General features: G+C 47.7%; 1 protein-coding gene across 1 annotated transcript in view; it reads left to right on the top strand.

The window, feature by feature from the left end:
- Window positions 1-2,818: 2,818 nt before the first annotated feature.
- Window positions 2,819-18,127, top strand: part of cbfa2t2 (CBFA2/RUNX1 partner transcriptional co-repressor 2) — a 17,468-nt gene continuing 2,159 nt past the window's right edge. The window contains exons 1-6 of the mRNA XM_053445482.1: window positions 2,819-3,253; window positions 14,639-14,797; window positions 14,945-15,192; window positions 15,337-15,426; window positions 17,356-17,540; window positions 17,625-17,878. Coding sequence (XP_053301457.1) covers window positions 14,665-14,797; window positions 14,945-15,192; window positions 15,337-15,426; window positions 17,356-17,540; window positions 17,625-17,878 — 910 coding nt within the window. The 5' untranslated portion in view covers window positions 2,819-3,253; window positions 14,639-14,664. The remainder of the gene's footprint in view (window positions 3,254-14,638; window positions 14,798-14,944; window positions 15,193-15,336; window positions 15,427-17,355; window positions 17,541-17,624; window positions 17,879-18,127) is intronic.

Raw genomic sequence — 18,127 nt, 5'->3', positions numbered from 1 at the left:
GTTTATTAAAAGTGGAGGTTAGATACCATCCCTCTCACATGCGATGCATTCTGCCATTCATGGTAGGTACTGTATTCTGGATCAGTGTTATCCTGGGAATAAGACTGTGCTTAAGTTGAATAGATAGAGTCTGTTGATGATTAGACATTTGTTTTGTTGGAGCAGGAAAAATGTCACATATCTGAAGCCACAATACTACACGGAAAAAAAACCTTGAACCCTTCTTTAAGTTGGATCGAGAGCAATGCAAATACATATAAATGGTGGTATTTGAATATGATTACTTTAAACTGGTCTTCAAATACACAAAACACTGATGGTTATCTCAATCGCACAATCCTCAAATTTTAAGAAATATTATTCCCTCTAGTCTTGTTTGTTCCCTTGGCCTTAAAAAAAACTGTTTACTTTTTCTAAAAGTAGAAATTTGGTGAGGGAGCATGTGAACAGAAACAGATGCTGCTAACTCTCTTGTTTCTCTCTCTCTCTCTCTCTCTCTCTCTCTCTCTCTCTCTCTCTCTCTCTCTCTCTCTTTATCTCACAGCCATGCACACAATGGCAAACAGCTGCATGAGGCCCGAGCAGCTACAGTAAAAGGAAGTCACACAGTATGCATACATAAAACATGCTGATTTTCCATCACAAGAATTATATACCTAGGACAGCTAGTTCCCCTTGATTCTTGTTTAAAGGTGCCGAGCATAGACTTGATGCGGAGGCTACATCCTTACATGTGTTTTTGTTTACAAACAGCATCTCAACATAAAGCGATTCTGTCGACTCTGCAGTCAGTTGCTTAATTGAAGGAAATACAACGAAGCAGCATTTATGAATAGTGTGACGTGGGATTTCTTTTCTTGGACCACTAACGAGGTGAAACTGGTTAACGACAGTGGGTGCGTCCACCCCTGGTAATTGGGTCGTGACTGACAGCGACCAATGACTGGGGCCTGCGTTGTTGTTTTCCACTAACATAGGGTCAGCAGTTATAGCCTGTTACTCCAAGGTTCATACGCAAATTATGAAAGCAGCCAAAAGCTCCCTTCACAGCTTCGATGATCCCACACAGAAACAGAAAGGTAGCAACATTTGTTCAGATTTTTTCGGTTGTGTAATTTTGAAATGATTAAATCAAGTTGATCAATGGAGAACTCGCTCAACAGAGAATTAGTCAGTTATATATGACAAATATTCTCACACACAAGTATTGTCTTCCTTGATTGAGCGTCAACTCATTTTTTAAACAATTTTTTGATATGGATTAATTGATAAGTTGTTTAGTTAAAATTAGATGCATAATGAGATTTGAAAAGAGAAATTGAATGCTGAGTAGCTATACGGCAGAAGGCTCTAATGAGCTTGCTCACTCTTCTGCCATGTGCCAGTGATTACACCTGGGTTTAAATCCACTTTGCTGCTGGCCTTCGTCATCACTATATCCTACGCTCGTGTGTGGATTACAGTATATGTTCAGATGCTCGGCCTTCCACGTTTCTCCGCCGTCCCACCCCCTCCCTCCCTCACTGCCACCTGGCCCTGCCTCGGAGCCTGCTGGCTGACCAGATGCACCCTGAATGGAGCCGGCCTGTGCGGAGACAGGAGGGGAGATAGAGGTTATTATGGGTGATTATTCAGTCCAATGTCGTTTTTGACAACTCACGGCAATAAAATAACCCACCTCAGTCCTCCTGGTGATTACGTACAAGCAATTACTTATCACTTTGTGGATTTCACCTTTGGTTCAAGAGGGCAGTGTTGAATATTTGCATGGCGGGGGAAAAAGAAGGGCAGCATCGCCTTCTCCTAATGAAGCGTTTGTGTTTATCCAACAGCATTTGCTCACACGGCCAAGTCTCGCACGTTGAGGCCCTTCTCTCGATTATCAGCCGCTTTGCACAAAACAGATTAATGTCTCATTTACCGCAGATGCAGCACCAACTTAGCAGCGTTCCTCCGCTATTTCAAGAGGTACGGGAATAATGGGCGGGAGTGAATAAAGCACGCCGGCTCCATTATCTTAACCTGTATTGTCTCCGGCGGCGGCACTTGTGCGAGAGGCCGGGCATAAATCACACAACGATTTAAGTTTAACTCAGTGAAGAGGAGAGCAAGAGGACGAGAGAGGAGAAGAAGGCCGAGAAGAATAACTCATTCATGCTCCTTAAGTGCACCCCAATGGGCTGGCTGGCTGGCGATGCAGGTCTGAGCCGGCCGCGTTAAGGACCTGAGACAATGGAAGGGCATCAATGAAAGGGCCGGGACGAGGGGGGGTGGATAGTATGAAAACATTTTAAAAAAGGGGGGGGGAGCCCTATTTCTCTTGTTGGGGGCTGGGGGGGAGAGTGGTAGGTAGTGAGGTTGCAATGGAATACCCCCCTTAAAAAACACATACATACATACATGCATACATGCATACACGCACACACACACACACACACACACACACACACACACACACACACACACACACACACACACACACACACACACACAGACACACACACACACACACACACGCACACACACACACACACACACACACTCTCCTTTGGCACGGCCCCTTGTTTAGCCTTTAGGTGCCAAAGCAATTAGTTATGTTAATTGCAGGGTCCATTGCCGGTGAATGCAGGTTGAATAGAGCCAGTCAGCAGCGGATGATTGGCCAGGATCCACAGCGGGGGGGGTGTGGGGGGGGAGGATGATGGGTAGTCGGGACGTCACCGAAGCACCCGGCCCACGAAAACAGAGGGGGGGAGGGCGGTGTGTGGGAAAACAGGGGAGGAGCTACAGGCGAGGAGCGAGAGAGAGACACTGAGAGGGTGAGAGAGGGAGTCAGAGCCTGGGAGAGTGAGCGCGAGAGAGGATGCACAGAGAGAGAGAGTTGGATGAAATCAATGCAACAGAGGAGGCCGATTAAAAGAGAAAGTAAGAAGAAGAAGAAGAAGAGAGAGAGACAGTGTGCGTGTGTCAGTGTGTGTGTGTGTGTCGTGCAGCGCTGTGCTGGTCCGCTCGGTGATCTGTCTCCATCTGGGTGCCATCTGCGTCCCTGGCTCTGGCCTCGCCGCCGCACTGGAGCTCACATATGTGGGAATGCAAACACATGCCTGACATATGAAGGCGTGGAGTCAGAGAGAGAGAGAGAGAGAGAGAGAGAGAGACACACACAACCGGGCAAAAAGGATAAGAGAGCCACAGCACCACTCCGCAGCTGACTTCCTCCACGGACTCACGAGTGGACTCTACTAGAGAGAAGGTAGGAAGAGACGAGTGTGTGTGTGTGTGTGTGTGTGTGTGTGTGTGTTTGTGTGTCACTGCAGAATGTGTTTACCTCCGTGTCTGAGTGGGTTTCTACTGAGGCATCTATGTGCACAGTGTGAGTGTGTGTCCATGTGTGTGTGTGTGTGTGTGTGTCCAACCTAATTCCGTGCTGTACAGATGGTGCCTCATCCTTTCCTCTTTATCTCTTCATCTTTTCATCCTCGTCCACTGAGGTATAGGAAGGAGGGATGAATGTGTGCTTCTGTGCCCACAGAACTTCTGCTGCCATATGGACAAAGCACCGATTGTTGTTGAGACTTTCGGCGTGTTGTGTTGATGCCCAGTCGTCTTGCTGTGTGTTTTGGAGGAAAAAAAATGTTTCTAACTGAGAAGTTGTTTGGGTTGGAGGAATCGTTTCCCAGGGCTGCTGTGTGGTGATTATCCAAAAAGCTCCCAAATATCTGTCAGTCGCCTTTTACAAATGAGCCTTAACCTTTGAACTGCTCGTGTTCGGCCTCACGAGGGAACATCAGGGGTCCACGTTCTGCTTAAGTTGCTTGGGCGATCAAACATTTCATGGATTTGAAAAAACACTGAGGCTTAGAAACTGAGCCCTTCATTCCTAAATTAGATATTTGTCAGACAAGAAAGGGGGAGAACATGAAAACAACAAGGAAACAGGGTCGAATCTCCTCATGATCAACCAACGACTAAAAAGTCAACGGATACATTTGGTTAAATTCCGTAATTCTTACCTTTCATAAATCGATTGAATGCGAGGTGCCTGAGTGTCGTTTGTTTTATATCAGATAATATTTGTGTTTGTATTGACGCCCTGTTTGCTTCCACCAGTGGAAAGAAAGCTTTCCTCCATAGCTCAGACCCACGCTTTAAAACGAAACAAAAAAAATAAACCCAGCAATGTGATCAGCTGCCATTGAGTCCGATCTCTGTTCCACATGGCAAACAGAGCAGAAGAAAGTAGGTAAAGAAGACGTGTGTGCATCTGCTGCCCAGACATATGGGAAGAGGAGGGAAACTGCTGCGTCTGTCTTTCATGCTGTGCCTACATGTTGCACAACACTGTCACATCGGTGGGAGGCTGGAACCCAGCCGGGTGCAAATGTCACATCGTCGCACGAGTCACTCCAGCGACTGCACCTTTTCGTTGGCCGTCTACCTAGAAGGAGAAAATTTGTTTTGTGTCTATGTGTGTGGAAGGAGGGGTTGTGTGTGTGTGTGTGTGTGTGTGTCTGTGCAGCAGAAGCAGACAGAGAAAAGGCAGAGAGACCTGGCTAGTGTCACGCCAGGCCAGGCTGGTCCATCAGGGAGATAGGAGCGTCTAACTGTCGGCTGCAGAGCCTCAAACCAGAGACCCCTGTCTGCTCCGCTGGACACTGTCACCCTCCTGACAGCAGCCACTGTTGTGTGTCTGTGCGGGAGCTTGTGTGTCCGCTTGTGTGTCCGCTCTGCTGTTTGTGCAAAGATCCGAGGACGTGACATTTCAAATCCTTTTTTTTTAATTCACAAATCTCACTTCCATTCACTCCCAGTGGCTGATGTTGCTTTATACTTTTTCAATCAGTACTTTGGTGTGTGTGTGGCTGTGTCCGGGGGGAAGGGAGTATGTGTGTGTGTGTACCAGGTGCCTTGTAGACATTGTGTCTGCTGTAGTACAAGGTTACATGTCTTAATAACTTTCCGCCGCCGACCTCAATCCCAGCTGCGAGCTTCTCCGCTCAAAGTGTGGTAATAAATAGATCGAGACCACCATGACCCCTGCTCGCTATTATCAGAAGAATTCACCCCCCCCCCCCGTCCTCAACACGCACACGTTCACACAGAATAGAGCAGCTGCTGCAGGAGGAGGATTCAGGAAGTACTCTATTAGTTCCAGTTGTGAGGACTGTGATATCAGGCCCCAGGGGTTCTGTGTGTGTGTGCGTGTGTGTTGTGTGTTGTGTGTCTGGACATGAAAGGGTTTCGGCCATTTACTGAACAGAAACCGCTCAGTCACTACAAGTAGCACTCTGAAAGATTGTTTCATCATGGGGGACGTCTGCTGACTATGTAAATAGCCCTGTGTGTGTGTGTGTGTGTGTGTGTGTGTCAGTGAGCGTACAGACAGATCTGTGTCAGTGAGTGTCGCCACCTGCACACCACCCCCCCCCACCCCTCCTCCTCTCTCCCATTGCAACCCCATTGACACTGTGTGGCAGCCCCTCTCCTTGTGCCAAGTGCACAAGTCAGAGGTCTCTTGCGGGGGCTCCGCTGACCCCTCGCTGCCCTGAGAGAGACGCCCGCTGACCCAGGACGAGACCTCCATTTACGTGAGCTGGTGTGGTGTGACGGGGAGGAGGGCCGGCACATGCTTAAAGGACCGTAAAACGACCGTGACCGAAGTCTTCAAACGGATCAATTCAAGGACTGGTTTGAGATTGCGGGAAAAAGCTCCCTCTGCGACGAGCCTGTAGAGAAGGCAAACTGAGGGTGAACACTGTAGCCAATTCTGAAAAATCTGAATCTGTGCTGAGCAGCGTTCTGTTGATTCTCATGGTTTTCAGCAAAACCACCCCTCTGGCTATTTGAATGTTAATATCACTAATATTGTGTAACCGGGCCTAAAGGCTGCACTTTCCAATGCTCAATCCAGGCGCCCCGCAGACAGACAGAGGAAACATTGACATTCGGTGAACCTCAGTGAAATCCCTAAGCAACATGATGCATTTGCCCTTTTTCCTGGAAACCTTATTTCCAACGCTAAGCCCTGAAAGGTAGAAGCTGCTAGTGAGAGAGAGCGAGAGAGAGAGAGAGAGAAATAAATAATAAAACTCCTGTGCTTGGGTTGTTAGGTGTGTGGGTGGATAAGGAATGGGTGGTGCTGCCCCTCTCTGTGAATTGTCTGTCTTAGTCATTATTTTCTCTCTCTCTCTCTCTCTCTCTCTCTCTCTCTCTCTCTCTCTCTCTCTCTCTCTCCGCTCCCTCTCCCCCGGCCTCCTTCTGAGTGAGCGTTGACAAATCACTGCATTTCCAAAAAACAAAAAAGCCAAAATGCCAGAATGTTGTTTCGTGGATGACAAGTGGAACTATAGTGAAAAGCATATCTCCACGCAGACGTCTTGCACACATAGACGAAGAATGCACCGTGTTCTTAAAGATATGTGCGGCCAAACCCCCCCCCCCCCCCCCCCCCCCCATCAAAACAAACCACTGCCCACACATTCCCGACCGCACACTCATCCTCCGCTATCTCTGTCTCGTCCTCCTCATTGTTCCGAGCACAGCTGGCCTCTTTGTTTGACTTATCTGTCTCTCTGAGCTCTGCTGGGATAAACCAGTGAGCAGCTCCGTGTGGGGACCTTACGACTCAGCTTTATCCCCCCCCCCCAGGGCAACAGAATAGTTTTCTCTGTAGCATGTTCGGAGAAAGAATAATCTCTTTTCTATAATTACAATACACCAAGTACAATTATTATAGTGGAGCCAGACCCGTTTATCATTGTGCCATAAAATCCACCATTTTGAAGCCTTTTCACAGACATATTGGTATTGGGGTTTATTTTTTTGTGAATATGGAAACTTTACTTACAGAATAAACATTTCCGAAAAGATTAAATTATGTTTATTCTCTTTATTTGGTTGTTTATCAATCACTGGCATTGACAATCATCATTTCTTCAAAATCTGACTGATAAATCGAAGATCAGAAATTGGTTACTCCCTGGTATTGGTCTGACACTATTTATCAATATTATAATGATAAATGACCATCATGGTTTTTTATGGAGTCAGAAATGTGAGCGTTTGAAAAGTCTCGTCCACTTTGGGAAATGGAGGGAAATGATGTAATATAAATATATGTGACAGACGAGTCACAAACAAGTTTCGCTCAGAGACGATGTCTTAAACAACTTGTGGACGTCCATCAATTGAATCTCAAGTAAACACGTTCTTCCTCATGAGTAGCCATTGAAGCCAGTGACTGAACATAAACATAAAACCCACCGAGTCGTCATGGAGGGCGTCTGAGTCAAGTGTAATGTGAAAGTCTTCTGCCTGAGCTCAACATCTGGTTGGACCGAGGCCGCTCGGCTGCTGAGGCCCTCGACACCTGGTCTGAGACGGGCCGTAATGTTCGCTTTGTTTTCCAGCTCGTGTTTAGTTTAATGGACTACTGCAACTCTCTAGGTAAGAGCGAGTGTCTGCGTGTGTGTGTCTCCAAAAGGGGGAAACACTTCTATTTTCCTGGCTGCAGTCAATCGTCTGGGTTTGTAACGTACAGGAGCCACAGAGTCGTAATCCCCCAGACAGACACGGTGATATACATCTTCAGTGTTGGGCGGGGGGGTAGGGGGGGATTTTTTTTCTGCCCCGAGATGAAATGTGCATGGGAAAAAGAAAATAACGACAACTCGACATAATTTTTATGGTCATGCGTCCTTAAAAACGCGAGAGCGGATTGTTTTTCACGCGGCGATTTTGGCTTTAAAGAATTATGAGGCTCCCGATGATTGATGGGCAGACTAACCGATTTGTTACGGCGAGGTGAGAAGGGTTGTAACCAGATAGGCAGATAATCTACTGGCCTCGGAGAGTGGGAGCTGGTGTGGGAGAGTTGGGTAAATATGTGTGTGTACTTGTGTGTGTGTGTGTGTGTCACAGCTTTTTTGGTTGAAGGTCGCGATTGGCGGATTCGAATCGTCCCGGTTATGTCACAGTTGTTATATGTGTGGGAGGGAGTGCACATGTGGCTCGGGTCGGCCATTTCACAGGTGTGTGCGCGTGTCCGTGTTTGTGTGTGTGTGTGTGTGTGTGTGTGTGTGTGTGTGTGTGTGTGTGTGTGTGTAAATTGTGTAACTTCAGGGATAAATGTCCTCTCTCTCTCCGCTCAGCCGATGACAAACCCAGCACCTGGTAAACGGGGCCAACACACACACTTACCCATGATGACACATCCACTTCCAGCTCTATCCCCCGTGACACAGCTGTGTGTGACGCGAGCGTGTGTGTTTGAAAGTTTGCGCCACACTGAATAACGCACACAATGACAGTGGAGCCCTGGAGCAGAGACTGAAGGAAAACACATAATACAAACTGTTGTTCCACCCTTTTACGTTACCTGCACAGAGAAGGTTATATATTTTTCTTGTCTGCACTATGTTTGTTTATTGCCACGATTACACAAAAACTCCTGGAAGGATTATCGCAAAAATATCTGGGAGGATACGATATGGGTCCGAGAGGAACCCGTTGAGATTTGGTGTGGATCCAGATCAAGGGGCGGATCCAAGAATCTGTTTTCATTCTATTTTGCATTGTGAGAACATTTTCATTGATTTCTTTGAGGTTTTCATGGATCTTGGATGGAGAAAATCCAGATTGTTAAGGGAACTGATGAAACTTGGTGCAGCTTGTAGAATGTAAAGGGGGCTGTTGGGCGGTATGCCCTATACTGGTGTGCCATTACTTTTATGGGTCATACGGTATGTTAATGGATTTGGATTTATGACTATGACTCTTTACATGACGATTTTCATTGCCGTTATGGTTTGTGTGTTTCCTTCCTGAACCCAAGACATGGACATTTTCAGAAAGTTAAAAAAGAAATTACAGGCACTGGAGTCATTTATAGTTTTGGTCTGGTCCTTTCTGACTCCAAGATTCAACAGGCGAAGTGGTTTTGAGGTGTTTGTGAGGTCACACACTTCTCATCAGTGTATTTCCTCCCTCGGTCCGACCTCATGTCCACGTGGACACTGTTCGTTGTCCCACTCCGTCCAGTCTCTGCCAGACGTCCTCTCCCTCCTCTGCTCCCAGCCTCACATCACCGAGCCTCATTTTACTGCTCATTCTCAGTTTTTTATGGACCCCGTCTGTCTGCCTGGCCGTCCCCTCATCGTTTTCTCTCTCTCCCTTTGCCACTAAGTACAATTCCATCCCTGTGTCCCACTTTTTTCATCACTATGTGGCACGCTGGATTACAGCAGTGTTTTTCTAATCATCCCACTGAGCCACAAGGTTATGTGGGGGCTTTTCTCATCATCGCTGCGTCTCGGGGAAATGTGAGGAGTTCACTCTCGCTACACATCTGTGATTCTCCACATGTGCGACTGGAAGTCACTTGCGTGTTTTCTGTTTTTCTTTCTTTTCACCTTCCCTCACCTCCATTTCTGTTTTTGCCAATTTTGCCTCCTCCGAGCTCGTCTCCGTCTCTCCCCACCTTTGCTTGTATACATCTTTCTTCCACTCTCCCCCCTTTGCTGTCAACCTTGCCACCCCCCCATCTCTCCCCTCCCTAGCAGAATGTTGATATTGGGTTTTCTCCAAATAGTCTACAGGGCTGGAACGTGGTAATGAGAGCCAAGAAAAACAGCCTGGCTCGGAGTCTGACAACCAGCCTTGTCTTTCTGATGAAACCGAATGAAAACAGTATTTTCTATCCTTGTTATTCCTTCCCTCCCATCCTCCATCCCTCTCTGCATCCCTCTTTCTCTACCTCTGGCGCCACTAATTTGCAGACTAATTTCTTATTCCCACGGGTGCTTGTTTAACGGTTTCGACAAAGTCGTTACTGTGATAATTGAAAAGCCCCTTTTTGGCCCGAGATGACAAATAATAAAGTGCAAATATAATTAGATTTAATTCTAATCGTGAATGCTTCCAATTCACCGTGCAACCAGCGAAGCAACAAATTAAATTTAATGTTAAATGGAAAAAAATATTTTGATTTTGCTGTGGTATTTGGGTTGGGGCTCTTTCAAAACACTTCTGATGTACTCACAATTTCATCCACCAAGTTTGAAATTGTTGATAAAGTCTAAATACAGACGAATAGTAGGACAGAGATTTCTAGAGTTACTAGTACTAGTGTGTGGATTTATTTCAAATGACATGTCCTGAATAAAAAATGAGGCCTGTGATTAAACTGTACGAAACCACTTTACTCTCAACTGCGTTACAAATCGTATCTGATGACAGCTCGAGTGGAAGTGAGGCGACTCAACAGTGGACGAGGCGTCGACCCCCAGAGAGCAATAACACAAATGAAGCTGATTGAAATTAGCAGAGGGGACACGAGTTTCCTGATTTACGGGAATCTGACACCGCACACACTCTCTTAAATACTTAAGTCCTTGAAACTGTTGTGTGGCTGTAGGGTTATAACAGCAACCTGACACAGTCTCACAGAGGCCGTGCTTTGTGTGTGTGTGTCAGTGAGTGCTTGTGTGTGAGTGTTTGTGAGTGTGTGTGTGTGTGTGTGTGTGAGAGTCAGTGTGTGTGGGTGGAGGTCAGAAGGGAGAGCAGGATGGAGGAACAGATGTGTGCTGTATTGTGGTGGTGTGTGTGGACCGACGGGGACCAGGTGCAGCCTTTGTCTCCGCGGCATTTAAGTCCACTCGCTTGCATTCAGCCGCCTCGTGCCTCCCCCCCCCCCCCCGCCTTCTCCTTCTTCCTCCCCCTCTCCTTGGAGGGACGGCAGATAAGTGTGTGTGTGTGTGTGTGTGTTTCTGTGTGGAGGAGGGGGCAGCCTTGGCTTCGCAGAGGAGGCTCCAGCCGTCCCTTCTGCACCCCCCTCCTCCCTCACAGGTGACTGTTGGAGGTCCCAGCTGGCCAGCTCTTGGCCGATTAGATCCATATGGTACAGGAGGAGGAGGAGGAGGAGGAGGAGCGCCCATCAGTTGCATGGGTGCTAAGGGGCCTGTTAGCTTGTCCCCTTTTTGCCCTCAGCTCAAAGACAAGTACTCTGGCCCTGAATATTCATTTTCTAACATATCTGGGATTGTTTGTATTTTTAATCATATGAGCGCTCTATTAATTATTCAAATAGAGAGATTGCACATTGGTTTGAGATGTCACAGCAGGATTATTATTTTACACTTTTATCAAAATAGCCGACACCTTTTTTGTTTTGTTAATTCTCGCAGTAGGATTATTTATCCCTCTGTACAATGTACAATCAATAATGCTTTATATACAATAATTATTTATTTAACTAGTTAAATTATGTCTGGATTAATACTGTTTTTGGACAGAAAGCTAAGTTAGCTTAAATTCCCTCTTTGGCCAAACATCTCTTATCATTATGGTTTTGACTCAGTCTTGGTAAATAACAGGTGTTCCACATAATTTAGTAATCAAGCTGTTTTGATAGCTGCAGCATCGCACATAACATGAATTAGCTTTTTTTCTGCTCACTGATAAACGAGTCCAGTCTGCGTCGCGTCCCTAATTTATCTGTTCTGACAAGATCCTTATTTTACTTGAGGAGCTAAACGTAATGTCGTCTCAGGATTTCATTATTTAATCATTGCATCGACAACAATAACAACAACAACAACAACGTCGGCCACTGGAAAATCCCATAGCAATTTTTAATGTTTATTTTGCACTGATTATTTATACTTTAAGGTTAAAAAAACTTGTTGAATTACTAATAAACTTGTTGATGTCGTCTCTCTGCCTTGAGCGCATTGCATGATGGTATATATTGCTCGGTTAGTGGCCATCAGCTGTACACTACTTTCAATGATGCATTGTGGGAAACAGTAAGTGCACCAATTAGGGTATAAAAAACTAAACATTTCGGACTCAGCCCCTGTCTCTGTCCCTTTGCATCACCTGCAGAGGCCGAGGCAATTACAGGCAGCTGAAGGTTTGAATGCAGACGAGCGACACCTGAGCTGAACAAACAGGGAACACCTGGTTAGCAACAACAGCCATCACCACAGACACACTTTACTGTTCCATCCCTTCATAACAACTGCCGCAGAGAGCAAATAAGTGGAGCCGAGTAACGCACGGTGCCGTAAAACCCAACATCTCAATAAGTGATGAGAAGAGCATCCAGAGCGGTATGAGAAGATGGATGTTTGTGTTTTCCTCAGTGTTAGATTCAGTGTGATGATCTGCTCACAGTTTCGTCCCCTTCGCCTCAAAGTGTCGTGTGTGTGCATTGTGGCGTTTGCGTGTAATCCTGTGGATGTGCGGCCAGGAGCTTTGTGTGCCTTCCCTTTGTTCCATTAGAGCCAAGATGACAGGTGGCATTTAGACCAGACAAACAGCCCACATCCTCCTCCAAGACCATATTCACCTGAGTTAACATCAGACCACTCTGTGCACCCTGTGTGTGTGTGTGTGTGTGTGTGTGTGTGTGTGTGTGTTTTGTGGCTGCGGTGACAGCTGCCTCCCCTGACAGTCCTGTGACTGCATACAGTGGACTCAGGTGCTCGCAGGCCAGATGAAGTCATCCGGGATATGTGCCCTGTCTTAATTGACGAGCAGAGGAAATTCTCTACGGGCTGTCAGCACTGTATGCACACACACACACACACAGACACAGACACACACACCTGATGTCTCCTGTTATGGCCATTACCTCCGACGAGGCGAACGACAGACCCACTCTGCATCTTGAGGTTGTGCGGATGCAGCTGCAGCCTAATTTCTCCGCCCCGTGCAGAACTGGATGCACACGCCTGTGACTGTTGTGCTTGTTTTTATTCTGCGGCCTGTCTGTCAAACACAATAGGCCCACAAGCGTCTTTTTAAAGAATTCTTTTTACGAGGACGACAGGCGAGCTGGACAGAAAACTCATGTTCGCTGCTGGTGACAAACTGTTGTATGATGTGTCAACAAAAGAACTTGTGAATACGTAGCACAATCCGAATGCCACAAACCCGAGGTCTTGTGTGTATATATGAAGTTGTTTACATGGTGACAGTGTTGACACTAAGGCCATATGCCCCGTTGATTCTGTTATTGAGATGTCAGTCTAATTTCCTGGCCATACGGACGGAGTGTGCAGATCTTTGATACTGGTGTGTGTGTGTGTGTCTGTGTGTGCGTGCTGCAGGCTGCTTCCTGCGGTGCACTGGCAGACTGTGTGTGTGGTGGGCATGTCGATCCAAATGTCTGCGTAGATCCCTCCTTCCTGCCCCCCCATGTTGGTGAACAGGTGGAGCGATGGCAGGCAGGCCACAGGGCTGAGAGGGAATGAGAGGGAACGCGGCAGAGGGACAGAGATGGGGTGGGGGGGGGGGGAACGGAAGGACGGAGCATTTAAAGCTGTCACACACATGACAGATGAGTCATATAGACGGACTGGCGGAAATAGAGGACATTCCTTCTCAAGTTATCTGTAGGCGACTGTTAATTCACATTTTTTTTGTTATTGGACTGTGAAATGATTTAATTTAGCTTTGTTTCCTGTTTGTTTTTATTTTTTTTACATATTTTTACTCTCACAATTGTAATTCTCTCCATCCACTTAACAGGCGTTGTTCCCTTTCTTCTCAGTTCTCCTGCGCTACCTACCGACGGCTTACTCTCCCGTCTTAAGTCTTTATAAACTGGGTCCCTGTGGCTCAAGGCCACGCAGAGTTCATAGCTGTGAAAAAGATATACAGGGTGCCATTGAAGCCAAAGCCTTAAAGCCATGAAACCACGTTTAAAAAGCTGCTCTCTGTTGACCCATGACCCGCGAGACCATGCTTGTCTATTAATCGTCGGTTCTTAGAAAAGTCTGATCCACTCTAAATGGAGACGGGACCCAGCCTTCATGGGTCTCCGGGAGACAAAGGCGGCTTCTGATCCCACATATCGCTCGCCTAACCCCCCCACCCCCCCATCCCACTTTCTTCAGACCCCTTATCTGGTGGTCTCATTCAGCGGCAGAAGCATATTGAGAAGTTGCGTTTAACATTCAAAAGCTTCGGCGATCTTGTTAGTAAAGCGTGAAATAGCCCCGTCCCTTTCTCTGGTGTGTCCCCGCCTGCATCGGGTGGGGGGCTCAAAGGGGGGGCATTCTTCTCCCCTCACAATAGGCTCCTTCAGCATTTCTTCTGTTATTGATCTGAATGGTTTCAGAGTGAGGGGCTAAACTTTAGACATCTGGCTCATTGATGGGGGTCGGTGGGTGGGGGTGGGGGGGGGGGGGTGCCCTGGCAGTATGTGTTGTATGATGTGAAGTGGTTTTTTGGGGGGGGCGGGCATTTCTTTTGTGACTATAGACCTATTGCTTTTGCATTGATTTTTTTAGTTTTTTTTTTAACCAGTGAGCTGATGGGGAAAGTTAAAGTGGTCGTATTTATTTACTTATTTGACATTTTAATGAGTTCAAGAAAAATAGCCAAACTTATTTAATACCCTTGTTTGTGCTCTTCGATCCATACACTCACACACAGTTGTAGAGAATTGCATTGTGAAGAAAAAGTGAATATATGGGAACTCTCTCTGGAAATGTTTGTGCTTCTGTAGTAAAAAATCTGGTTTTGATTTCCGCCCACTGCTGTGTTCGCAGGACATTCTTCTTTTACGTGTTCTGGTTTTTTCGACCCTCAGCTGACCTCTCTTCTTCTTCTCCTCCTCCTCCTTGTGCAGACAGTAGAGAGAAGAAGAGCCCTGCCATGCCCGGTTCTCCTGTGGATGCTAAGACTCATTCCAGATCAGCCCCCAGCAGCATCAGCAGCCTCACGATGCCCCCCCTGCCCTCTGTCAACCCCAGCGGCCCTCGACCGGCCTCTTTTTCCACCACAGCATGTAAGGGTCCATTCCTAAATTCATCATTTGTCTTAAAAAGCTAAAACCAATAGCATAAACCCTAATCTTATTGATCAGTTCCTGTGAGCTATTTGCTTTTTCTGCCCTCCCTGATGAATCCCTCTTCCTCTCACCTTTAATCCCCAGTGACCAACGGGAATCATCATCATCATTCCCCCCCGACCTTGAACGCAGTGCCCTCTCCGCCTCAGCGCTACAGCAACGGGCCTTCCTCCTCCTCGTCCTCGTCGCTAGCCAACCAGCAGCTGCCCGCCACCTGTGGGGCTCGCCAGCTGAGCAAGCTGAAGCGTTTCCTGACCACGCTGCAGCAGTTTGGCAACGACATCTCCCCCGAGATCGGAGACAGCGTCCGGAGCCTAGTGCTGGCCCTGGTGGTGAGTCCCTTTTGTTATCATGTGAAAGACGAACAATTGAAGCTGTATCTTGTAAACAAACAACATTTTCCACACATCAGCTGCTGCACAAATTTTGATTTTCACAATTCATTTAATTAAAATTTCCCTTTCCTTTTCTCTTAGAATTCCACAGTTACCATTGAAGAGTTTCACTCACGACTCCAGGAGGCCACCAACTTCCCCCTACGGCCTTTCGTTATTCCTTTCCTCAAGGTAAACTCTCCTCCATCCTCTTTTCCACCTTCTCGGGTCAGTTCCCTTGTTCCCCCCCCCGCCCCCCCTCTCAGTAAACCATATAGCCTGTGTGACTGTAGCATCACCTTCCCATCAGCCCCTCAAGCCTCAGCCCCACGATTAATGACCAAATAACCAGTGATAAACAGAAGGTCCTCGACATCAACATACCCCTCATCCAGCATGATCTGAATAATCCACGGCCAATCACATTACAGCTTTTTGAGTCACGGTGATGGAAATGCAATAGATTCATTAACACTAAATTACGATGTTTCCAGGATACATGGCAGAGGTCTATAAATACGCCTCTGTGTAGGTTTCCTAATTGAATAAACTGCCTTTCAGCGGTTCAAAGTAGCTATTAAGATTTGCATGTTGACTTGACAGGCCTCCGATGAGTGTGTGAGTGTGTTAAACTGCCTCTCGAGCCCCCTTTGTAACCAGTGAAGTCTGCAAGTGTATACTTTTTAGGAGCCCCCTTCAGTAAAGCAGCCCATAAATCTTCAGCGAGTTGTACCGCTGTAACTTCAAGCAGTCGAAATCGGCTCTTTTTCCACACTTACCTCTTACTCACCTTTGGAGCCCCTCCAGCTGTCTGTCTCCGAGCGCCGAGACAAGAACCCTCTGTTCCCCCTCCTTCTGCTAATTTATTACAAAGGGGGGGGGGGGGGGGGGGGCGCGGGCGGGGTCCGCACAACTTAATTCCAACTCCTGGGAGAAGTCTTGAGAAAGAGGGAAGAAACGGACAGATGGACAAAGTCAAGGGGTGAGGTAGCGGAGGGGAAAGAGAGAAAGAGAGAAAGCAGAGAGGGAAAAGTGGAAACTCGGAAGTGTGAAACATGCCTATAAAGTGTTCCCTTCCCTTTTTTATGGGCTTGCAGTGTGTGCGCGCCATATGTAGCCGCTGTCCCGTTAAAAGAGCGTTCAGCTGCCAAGGCGCCGCCGATCTAGCATCCAGCATTTGCCTCGCTGAACCCCAGAGAGCCCTCTGCCGAGCTGACACACAGCACATGTGTCCGCTGTCTGGGGCCCCAGGGAAGGGAAGGAGGCCGGGGAGCATGGGAGACGGGCGTAAGAGGACGATAGAGCGCACAGAGCAGATATGGTAGTGTCATTAACGGATAAAGTTAGAGAGATGCTCTGCTTAGAAACCAGTAAAGGTCAGATAAGATGGGAACGGGGGGGGGTCTAGGTTTACAGAATTTGAAACACGATGGCTGGAAGTGCTGTGTGAGAAGTAGAAGAAGAAGAAGAGGTCAGAGTCTCAAAACGAGAACGGTATGGTTGTTTAGGAGAGACGAGGGAGTGAGGAAGTGGAGTAATTGCAAACACACCGGGGTCTGTTCCTAATTAAGGAAGTCCAGGGAACAAAAAGTGAGATGGAAAGATACGAAAGAGACAGTCACTGACGAATATAAAAAAGAAAACAGGGTAAGGAATGAGGGGGCTTGGGGGGAGTGGAGCCTGTGTAGCATTTGTTTTGAAACGTCTTTAAGCCGCGGTGACGTCCTGCACGTCTTTACTGGGGCCGGGGCACTGGTGCCTGCGTGCCACGGGTTAGTCGCCAGCCTCAGCAGCAGTTTAGAGAACTCAGCCTTTTTTTTCATTTGAGCGAGGGGGAAACCACAGCCACCATGGAGGCAGCCACAGAACAACACCCAGACTCACACTGAGCCCCACAGCCAGACCTCAAGGAGTCAGTACCCCCCCCCCCCCTCCTTTAAGTCCTGCCCAAGCCAAGTATCTTCCCCATGAGACTGTTCGTGTATGAAGCACAGCTCTGTCCTCTCCGCTCTCTTCTTTAAAACGATTATATATATATGCCTCTGAATGAGTATTTGTATTTATGAATTAAGCAAATTTGAAATTTAACATTACAATTTCCCCCCCCCTCTCTATCTCTAGGCAAACCTGCCCCTGCTGCAGAGGGAGCTGCTCCACTGCGCACGGGCCGCCAAGCAAACCCCAGCCCAGTACCTGTCCCAGCACGAGCACCTCCTGCTCAGCACCACCCTCGCCTCCTCTCCGGACTCCTCCGAGCTGCTGATGGAGCCTCCTGATGCTGCCATGAAGAGACACAGCCCCAGCAGGTGAAACTCAAGCTCCAAAAAAGTCCCTGTGGAGATCTAGTCTGTGTAGAGACGTACGTTAACATGTTGCTGTTTGGTTTTCAGGGCGAAAGAGAACGGTTTCCACGAACGTCCACCCGTAGCCATGGAGCCCGCGGCGAAACGGATTTGCACCATCAGCCCCGCTCCCCGACACAGCCCCGCCCACCCGATGCCCCTCAACTCCCAGCTCCACCCGACCCCCCCTCCCCTGCAGCACTACGCCCTGGACGACATCGCAGCGCCGCACATCCTCCACCGCGAGCACAGCCAGCGCCTGCTGGAGATCCGAGAGCTCAAAGACAGACCCAGACTCCCTGGTACGTGACGCACACCCGGAGTTATTCCTTTCACATTATTGCCGATGATCCACTTTTATTAGTGATCGCACAATATTGCCTTTAGGAGCCCCCTCCTTATGTCAGCTGTGCCTGTTTGCACTGAACCAAACAAGCTGGCATTTTGCTTCAGTGTCCCAGATGTGTAAAACACAACATCTGCAGCATCTGTACCACCATGCTGGCTCCTCCTTTCACTCAGATAATCAATCCAGCTCTGTAATTACCTCC

This window comes from Pleuronectes platessa, chromosome 2, assembly GCF_947347685.1.
Source record: "Pleuronectes platessa chromosome 2, fPlePla1.1, whole genome shotgun sequence".
Taxonomy (NCBI): domain Eukaryota; kingdom Metazoa; phylum Chordata; class Actinopteri; order Pleuronectiformes; family Pleuronectidae; genus Pleuronectes; species Pleuronectes platessa.
This window is presented reverse-complemented; position numbering and strand designations above follow the sequence as displayed.